This window comes from Hibiscus syriacus, unplaced genomic scaffold, assembly GCF_006381635.1.
Source record: "Hibiscus syriacus cultivar Baekdansim isolate YM2019G1 unplaced genomic scaffold, ASM638163v2 tig00113722_pilon, whole genome shotgun sequence".
NCBI classification, from domain to species: Eukaryota; Viridiplantae; Streptophyta; class Magnoliopsida; order Malvales; family Malvaceae; genus Hibiscus; species Hibiscus syriacus.
Window position 1 is genome coordinate 2,145,546 of NW_024063469.1, and position 10,187 is coordinate 2,155,732.

At 33.8% G+C, this 10,187-nt stretch overlaps 1 protein-coding gene across 1 annotated transcript; it reads left to right on the forward strand.

Annotated features, from left to right (window-relative positions):
- Positions 1–423: 423 nt before the first annotated feature.
- LOC120187077 (abscisic acid 8'-hydroxylase 1-like) lies at positions 424–2,405 on the forward strand. Its single transcript, XM_039190875.1, has 6 exons — positions 424–620; positions 769–1,087; positions 1,168–1,554; positions 1,637–1,799; positions 1,871–1,977; positions 2,149–2,405. The coding sequence occupies exons 1-6, from the start codon at positions 424–426 to the stop codon at positions 2,356–2,358; spliced, it is 1,383 nt and encodes a 460-aa protein (XP_039046806.1). The 3' UTR covers positions 2,359–2,405.
- The last annotated feature ends 7,782 nt before the right edge of the window (positions 2,406–10,187 follow it).

The following is a 10,187-nucleotide window of genomic DNA, read 5'->3' on the forward strand; positions in this document are numbered from 1 at the left end:
AGTACGGTGACAGTTAAAACGAAAGATGAACCTTTTTAAACAAAGGAATATTTAGAGGCCTCTTGTTCAAATGAATTCAACTAGTGATTGTAAGAAATGGAGTACGGATAGGGTAGGTTTGACTTGTCCTGTTGTGAGGCATTTTCACGTCTCGCGATGAGTTAATGCCGTACCTCTTTTTAATAAACATATGTTGGGTTGTTGGTCAAAATCTTAAAACTCATAAAAAAATAATTAAAGAAAATAAAACATGCCCTCACATCTCCCACGCAACACCTGCTCTCTCCCTTCCCTCCCTCCAAAACACGTGTTGGAGATTATAGGATGAGCAAACACAAAAATGAGCTGGCCCTGTGTGCCATTCTTTTCCTTACCCCTACATATACTACTCTTCACCTCTCAACTCCCAGCACAACAAACGTAATGGCATTTCATTTCATCTTCTGTCTCTTTGCTCCAATCTTGTTCGTTCCCCTCTTCCCTTATCTTCGTAATCTCTTCAAATCCAATCGCCGGCGACCACCGCTCCCTCCCGGAACTCTAGGTTGGCCTTACATCGGTGAAACCTTCCACCTATACTCCAAAAACCCAAACATCTTCTTTGCTTCCAAGCAACAAAGGTGCATACACTAACATTAGTATCTGTTCACTATTTTTCTTAACATATAGATAATGTCGTACATATTCTATATATATATATATATATATATATATATATATTCGAATCCGATTATATAATTTGATTGTTTTGTTTATACTTTGTACTAGGTACGGTTCCATATTCAAGACACACATACTAGGCTGTCCTTGTGTGATGATTTCCAGCCCCGAGGCTGCGAAATTCGTGCTGCTCACCAAATCTCATGTCTTCCACCCGGCATTCCCCGCAAGTAAAGAGAGGATGTTAGGGAAACAAGCCATCTTTTTCAGCCGAGGACAGTACCATGCCAAGCTGAGGAAGCTTGTTCTTCGTGCCTTCATGCCCCACGCCTTCAAATCCTACATCCCCAACTTCGAATCCATCGCCCAACATTTCCTCCACTCATCGGAAGGAATCCTCGTAACCACTTTCCATGAAATGAAAACAGTAAGCTTCCCTTTCATTTCCTCTGTTTTTTATTTCCCTGTTTCTGAATTTTAGTCTGTGAAATTGTTGGCTTGTTGCAGTACACATTCAATGTTGCGCTGCTGTCGATATTTGGAAAGGATCGAGTGGTTTACAGTGAAGATTTGAAAAGGTGGTATTACGTTCTTGAGAAAGGGTACAATTCCATGCCCATTGATCTTCCCGGTACACTTTTCAACAAATCGATGAAAGCCAGGAAGGAGATTGCTCGGATTGTAGAGAAAATCATGTCAACCAGGAGGAAAATGAAGGCGGATTGGAATGACTTACTCGAGTCTTTCATGAGTGACGAAGAAGGCCTCACCGACGAGCAAATCACCGATAACATCATCGGCGTAATCTTTGCTGCTCGTGACACCACCGCCAGCGTACTCACGTGGATAATTAAGTATCTCGAAGAAAATCCCGGCGTTCTTCAAGCCGTCACTGTAAGGATTGTTAATCTCTTTAATGATTCCCCAATATCACATCCCAAAAAGATGAATTGTTGTGAATGGGTTTGCATTACAGGAGGAACAAGAGGCCATAATGAGAGGTAAAGAAGAGCAAAAACTGAGTTGGGAAGACACAAAGAAGATGCCGATAACGTCGAGGGTGATTCAGGAAACACTCAGGGTTGCTTCCATTTTATCTTTTACCTTCAGAGAAGCTATTGAAGATGTTGAATATGATGGTCAGTTACCACATATCTCATACATACATATAGTACCACTAATTTTTGCTAATGATGAATGATTGGTTCAGGGTATCTTATACCAAAGGGATGGAAAGTACTACCACTTTTTAGAAACATTCACCACAGCCCAGACATCTTTCCAGATCCTGAAAAGTTTGATCCTTCAAGATTCGAGGTAAACTTTGCACGACTAGATATACATAAAATGAGTATTTAATCAACTCAAGTTAAAAGTCGAATCTAATTTTACTCGCTCATAAAAATACATGTTACAGTATTAATAGTAAAAATGTTGTGATATTATATGAGCTAATGCATGCATAATTTTGGTGAATGGTATGAACAGGTGGCTCCCAAACCCAATACATTTATGCCATTTGGAAATGGGACCCACTCATGTCCAGGGAATGAGTTGGCCAAGCTAGAAATGATGGTCCTCCTCCATCACCTGACCACAAAGTACAGGTGGCATGTGGTGGGTAGTAACAGTGGGATACAGTATGATCCTTTTGCTGTTCCCCAGAATGGTTTGCCCATCAGATTATTCAGAAAGTGATAATTATAGCATCATTCCTCACCTCAAGGACCAATTAGGAATTACTTCATTTTCGCTCAATTTGGTCAAAACCAAAAAGAAGAAATTGACTCAGGATAAGCCATCCAGGTGTACGGAAGAGTTCCATTACACTTAAATAAAGGGAGAATGTGCTGACAACATATGTTCCGACTCATCGTAGAAAAAATAAGCAAAAATGATGAGTTGACCATTTACAATTTACATGCATTATTAATTCATCCTGAAAAGGTGTCCTAATTGAAGTCCGCAAGGCAATTGTTGTTCAAAATTTAAATATATCAACTGATTTATTCCATTATAAACTGATATGTAGTACAGAATTGGTTCGTAATGTTATATTTCAGAATCAGATTATGTAAATAATATCAAAGTATTATACAATAAAGTTTAAATTTATTATTATCTATCTTTTAAAATGATCTTAGATTGTAAATATAATTTTAACTTTTGGATCCAATTATATTTTTTTACTATAATTTAATCAACTTAATTTTTAAATAATCTAAAACACAGTAAAATATTTTAGATTATATTTTATTTTCATGTAATAAAAAATTAATGTAAGTGTCAATAGTCTATATTTTCAGAAAAAGAGAGCTAATAGTCGATAACTCGTACTACACGAGTCATCTAAATAAACATTGAAACCTTTTTGATTTTGCACATATATAAATCAAAACAAAAGACTGAAACTAAGAAAATAATATATATATATATATATATATATATATATATATATAGGTTCCCAGTTGAAGATATATTTTGATAGCGCCAACAGTTGCGAACCATTTAAAGCACCTCGTTTTAGGTTCCCTTGTAACTTAAAATTCCGCCTCTCAACTGCGACAGTAGCATTAGGTAAATAATATTTAAGATTTTCCCCAGTAAGATTTGGTTACCAAGCACAGCTTAAAGCCCATAATGAAATATTCCGAGTGAAAAATTACTCACCTTCTCAACATGTTTTGTGTCCAGGACTTCTTGTGTGTTATTCTTAAGTAGGTCCACCCGAGCTTGAATGATCCGATTGTGTTGTTCAGCCTACATACAAATCGGTAATAAAAGATACCATAAGTTTTCTATGGTTTTTTATCTAACCACTAGAATAAACAAAATCTACTAGGGTATATCATAACATGTCATTTAATCCTAACAAGTAACCTATTTCAATAACCAAGTTCTGCTTCATTTGCGAAACAGTACTCAGATTTATGTTCCACTATTTTGATGGCTTAAATAGCCCTCTTCATAGTTTTAGGCGCACAAAATGAAGCGAGAACATAAATACAGGCTGAATAAGAGAAAGGAGTAATAGTTAACCTGTAATGCCTACTAAATTATTTTGTAATAGAAAAACTTCACAAGATCATTTCTTACCCTTTCCAGCAGGCCCCTTAAGTAATGGATCTCAGCTTTCTTTGCAGTTGACAAACTGTGCACTGCATCCATTACATTAGTCCTGCATTCAAAATCCTCACTAGTTCATATGAAGGAAGTGCAGTCAACATGGTTCCATGTGAATATAAGAGCAAATAATCACATGAGGTAACAGTAATCACCATATGCAACATAATTAAGTGGTGTTAGAAAACAATTATGTTCGAGTATAAAGAGTAGAGTCTTCATCCATCCCAGAAAAAGGAAGCTAATAGAATCAAATCAGTGATCATTCAATTTGGAACTGCAGATATCCGAATAGGATTGAATTAAACATGTAATCAACTGTTAATTAGTAACCCACCTAACATTCGAAGAACATTAGAAAGTAGAAACCAGACTGACCTCTCTGAAAACAAAGAGTCAAGAGATTGTTCTTCCACAAGTTGCTCCACAGTATCAGGGGGCATCTCCTACCTACAAATAAATAGATAAATAAATAAATAACCTTAAAAATTAAAGGAGAAAAGAAAGCGAATTGAGAAAATGAAGAATTCAGAGAAGATGAGAGAATTTCATTGATAAAATTCTGCTACGAATACTGTTACAAGTACTGTCACAGCTTGACTGTAAGCAAACAAATTTTAATGGAGAAAAGAAAGCGATTTGAGAAAATGAAGAATTCAGAGAAGAGGATGAGAAAATTTCATTGATAAAATTCTGCATTACAGATTCATGTACATATATCCAAATGTTGAAAGGAAACCTACATCAGGCGTATAATAAACTGATATAAATTAAACTAGAGTGGTAGTATAAAAGGGAATACCTGAGTTTCATGGCATAAAGACCCAAATTCATCCTGATACATAGAAGATGTAAAATTAGAAATAAGGCTCATATAACGCAATTAAGAGAATTGGGACACTAAATAAAATTAACAAAATCCTCAACCGGACACCTAAGGCAATAATGCACAGAAAAGCAGTGAGTTAGCTGCTGCTTAAATTATATCCGAATATGGAAATTTGAATCTAAAAAATAGTGCAGATTGTATGATACATACAAGTACATCAAATCCATATATTTGTCAAATAGTACAATTTATATTGCAAATGAAATTCAAATTTCAAATTCATTGTATTCACTAGTCTATTTAATTCCATATGGCCAAAACTTCCTGTCAGCATTAACATTATTTGTTCGAACAAAGCAACAGAGCTGCAAAAAGCCCTTTAAGGGTAAAACTATATCCAGATGATAATTAAAAATGAAGGCAAGATAAGAAAAGGATACTGCATACCTCTACATTCCCATGCAAAGAGGTAATGACCTGAAAATTTGCCATAAATTAGCGCCAAGATCAAGCATCAGTTAAAAATAGTCCTTAAAAGCTCTAAACCTAAAAATCAACAAAAATCATTTCTTCTGTGATGCTAGGAGTACATAGAGCAAATAATTTTCCTCTTTTTGATATCCGAGAAGTAAGATTTGTTTTATTAAGGAGTTTATGTTAACAACAAGCTACGCCCAGGTAAAATGAAACACAAAATGCTAATGAACTATAATAGTGGCTTAAAGAAAGTACATATAAGAAAGTATACCTGAATAAAAAGCTGGTGGAGACGTTGTTGCTCGACATTGGTAAAATTTGGAAATTCTTTGCTGAATTCCTTCAAAATCACAAAAGAGAAAACCATTTGAAATCATCTACACAGTCACTAAAGAGAGAAAATATCTCGAGATAAAAAAACTTAAAGGAATGGAATCAAAAGAGATAATAAAACCTCGGCAGAACAAGTAGTGAGAAGAGAGCGGACGGCGAGGTTGAAAGACTTTTTCAAATCGGATTGCCTCTTTCCTATTGCTGTGACCGGATCACCGACATTTCTGCTACCCATCTACTTCGGTACAAATCAGAATACAAGCACAGCAACGAAAGGAAAACCACAAATAGAGAGCAACGGCAACGCATTCTTTGTTCGCGCCCAATCAATGTTCAAATTTTGCTTTCTTTTTCTCAAGATTCGACACATACAGAACCCACATTCATCGAGCGCCAATTGTCCTGAACCCGAAAAGCATATATGATTTGAAATTTGAATTTGAAGGTAGAACTTAAAATATAATACCTCTTTTAGCCTCTGTATTATAGTTAAATTACGAATTTGATAATTATATGATTTCTAGGGTAAATTAAACATTTAGTTCCTAACCTATTACTTTTATTATGTTTTGATACCTAAACTTTATTTTATTTCAAAATAAACCTAATGTTTAGTTTAGGTTTTATTTTAGTATCTCGTCGCTAAAAAGTTAATAGAATTGTTGATGTGTCATTCCTTTTATTTTTTACTGATGATGTGATATTATCTTATGATAACATGCCAATATCACTATTAAATTTTTTAACAGTAGGACATCAAAATTAAACTTAAACTAAACGTTAAATGTGATTTTGAAACGAATTAAATACTAAAATGGAACAAATATATACTAAATGTATAATTTACCCTAACTTTTATCAGTGAGACAGAATAAAAATGAAAATTTTAAACATTTTAAAAATTGGAGATTCAAATAAAATTAAGAAAAAAATCTCAAAATTTATTTTTTTAAAAGCTATGATTTTAACAAAACTTTTCATGGCTATACAGTTTATAAACGAACCGGGTAAACGAAAATTAAGATTTAAATTGGAGAGTAGAAAGGTATAAAATATGATAAATTTATTATTTCATTTATATATATTTTTGGATAAATTTCATTAATAAATCCAAAATCAAGTAGCCAAACTGCTACCAGAAAACAAAACTCACAACCCTTTAGTCAATATTCCAAGCTAAAACAGTTGCGTATTTACCTTATTTGATCTGTCTATACATTTTCATGTAAACTTCATACTAACAACTAGGGATGGGCATCTAACCCGAACTGATCTGACCCGATCGGGTCGGATTTTTCTAAAAAAATTTCGGGTTCGGATTGGGTTTTTTTATGTGGTGTTCAGGTCGGGTCGGGTTCGGATTTAGGGTGAAATAAATCCGACCCGACCCGGGAAAATATATAATTTTACCCTATATATTTAGGAATAATTATAATAATACCCCTCTATATATTATTTTTTTCAATTTAGTCACTGTTTTTATTGAATAAAAATAATTTTTTTATTATTTCGGGTCGGGTCGGGTCGGATTTTTTAAACTATCTATCGGGTCGGGTGAAAAACTAATTTTGTCGGGTCAGGTCGGGTCACGGGTGGAGGTCCCCTTCTTCTCGGGTCGGGTCGGGTCTGGTGAACCAAAAATCCGACCCAACCCGACCCATGCCCATTCCTACTAACAACGGATCGAATGCATCAAAAAATCACATCCTCCCCTCTCCTATGTTCCCTACACAAATTAAAATTTCGCTCCTCCCAAATAAAGTAAATAAACTCACACCACGCCACCTTTAAAATAAGTGTAAGAAGAAATTGACCTTTAAGAAAATAACATGCCTAAATCACCTCTTTCGTCTAGTCAAGTACTACCCTACGCAATCCACACAAGAGCAAGACCTTTCTCCAAATGCCAATGGAGAATGAGCACCCAAAAAATGTGTTCCCTAGTCTTAACCACCCCATTATACAAGATACATACAAATTCCACATTCATCCCTATTCGGGATATCCTATCCTTTGTAGATAGCCTCTCTAAAAGAGCTAGCCAGACAATGATCGCATGCTTCAAAGTATGCATTGGAAACTAGACTAATTTGAGCCAGCCCATCCTCTCCCTTTTCAACCTGATTTGTGGACACCTATTTTCGTCCTTAATTATCTATATCCAAGTTTGAGTCCTAGTCCATGTCTATGGAATCCGTTCACACTGACCTTTAAAAAAAATATCATGATATCAGAGAATATCCTGAGAAAAATCTTTTCATATCAAATGTGATCTCTTATAAAGAGAAATGAATATGCTAAGTGATTTGAGTTGATAAGATTATATGTCATTTCCTTAGATGGGGATATTGTATGATTTTGGCTCATCTTAGTTGTCGATGTAAATAATCTAAGCCGTTGAATATAGAGAGGCTCAACTATAAATAGAGGTCTCCTCCATCTCTTTAGAACATACAACAAAATACAGAAAAAAGAGAGAGAAAGATGAGAGGAAAAAAGAGAGAAGGAGAAAAAGATAGACAAATAGAGAAGAGATCCCGCCTTTGTAATTGGAGAATAAAAGCAATAAAAGAGAATTTTCGTTTCAAGATACTTCTCTTTTTTATTCTTGGCTTTCATCCTTGTTTTCTTGATCGATTATAACTTCTTCTTTTTTTCATTTTTAAAACTTTATTGGAGGAGAGAAATTGAGGAACAAGAAAAATGCTTTCAAATAGATTTTTTTAAATCTAGCATTCTTTGAGGTTTCTCCATAAAAACTAACTATTTTTTTTAAAATTTTATCCATCTTATTTTAATTTTTTCTATAATATATATCAATGTTATTAACATTATTATACATATCTATATACAATCTTTACATATTTAATGTTTTTTATATATACTATTATTTATATTTGGTATATTATTTTTTTGGTAACATATATTTGATATATTACTTATTATTAAGATATAAGTATATGTTTTATATTATTATATTTATTATGTATCATACCATGTATTATACTATATACATATTTTATTTTTATTAGCTAATATTTACTCTCCATTTATCATCATTTATTATTTTCCTTTTATATTTTTACCATTTATCATTTTCTTCATTTGTGTATTTAATATTTTTTTTATAATTTTAGTATTCGTATTTTTTTACTTTTCATATCTTTTGGGATTGACTATTTATATTTTTAATTATTTTCATATTCCATTGATGCCTTTAATTTTGATTCATTGTACTATGATTCTAGTGTTTAAATTGATTCTTTGATTTGATTCTTTAAATTTGTAAATAATTTTCATTGAAGTTTATTGATTGCTTGCATTACATCTTATTTAATTGCAAAGCATGATAACCTATTTGCATTATGTAACACCCCCAACCCGTATCCCAACCCGGATACGAGTCAGAGATATTACATTGACTTTTAAAACACAACTCATTACAAATAATAGTAAAATACTTGAACTTATATTACGAAAAATACAATAATATACATATGGTAATATAAGTTTACCAAAATATTCAGAGCATACACAACTTAACTCTTTAATTACATGCCAACATCCATTTTTATAACAAAATGACCTACTGATTAAGTTGCTTCTGATCGGATAGTTGCAGGAGTAATGTTGTCCAGCTGCTTAACCTCGATCGTCTACTTTATCGGATCCTACGTGTGAAACACTCACACGCTAAGTCATCGACTTAGTGAGGCAATATAATAATAATATCAATAAATATAAATTAATTACCAAATGAGATGGGTTGCAGTAATAAGATGTATGTAAACAATGCAATAACCAAAACCATGTTTCTTGCACATATACTTATCAAATTCACATTCATAAGTTCGCCTTAGTAAGTTCATTAGCCCATGGTACCATACAGAGAACCTAAGGTATATGAGTATTGTGAGGTTGTGCACTATGCTGTCACCACAGCTCGTATAATTGCACCTAAGTGCCACTTAGAATTGCACCGGAGTGCCACGTAGAATTGTACCGTAGTGCCATATAATAATGTCCATAAGGACCACATATCATTCCTTAAGAATTATATACATATGCCAAGGATCAAGTATGTGTCTCACCAGACCTCACACATGTTCCAAAGAATACATATATGTCCCGAAGGACCACATATCATTCCTTAAGAATCATATACATATACCAAGGATCAAGTAGGTGTCTCACCAGACCTCACACATGTTCCAAAGAATACATATATGTCCCGAAGGACCACATAGACCCTCTACCCTTGGCATGCCAACTATACCTATAGTTCTCATTTACATAACATGGGCTTTCACAAGTCTAGAACTGAATAAAATACATATTCATACTATGCATATGGTATGGATTCATGTTATATATCATCATATGAACTACGATCATGTATCAAAATATTGAATCTAGACTTATCACAAGTCTAGAACTGAATAAAATACATATTCATGCTATGATATGCACTCACCTAGATTTCTTTGTCTTTCCCTCGATTGATCCTACTTGTCGATGGTTCCGGAACTCGATTAGGCTCAATATCTACATAAGCAAAATTTTCAAGATGATTATCAGATGCCTAAGTCTTGAAATTAACCTCTAATAGCCCACCAATTTAAGGGATTGATAGTTTAGTCTTTCTTCTTTCTTTTCTTTTTTTTATTATGGGGGAATCGGTTCCCCCCTGGGGGTATTGATTCCCCTCTAGTGTTTTGGAAATTCATATTCGTTTGAGGGGGTATCGATTCCCCTTGAATGGGTA

Coding starts and splice junctions, on each gene's coding strand:
- LOC120187077 (XM_039190875.1), top strand. CDS start 424: ATGGCATTTCATTTCATCTTCTGTCTCTTTGCTCCAATCTTGTTCGTT. Junction 1,088..1,167: donor CTTTCCATGAAATGAAAACA/GTAAGCTTCCCT, acceptor GGCTTGTTGCAG/TACACATTCAATGTTGCGCT. Junction 1,800..1,870: donor TGAAGATGTTGAATATGATG/GTCAGTTACCAC, acceptor TGATTGGTTCAG/GGTATCTTATACCAAAGGGA.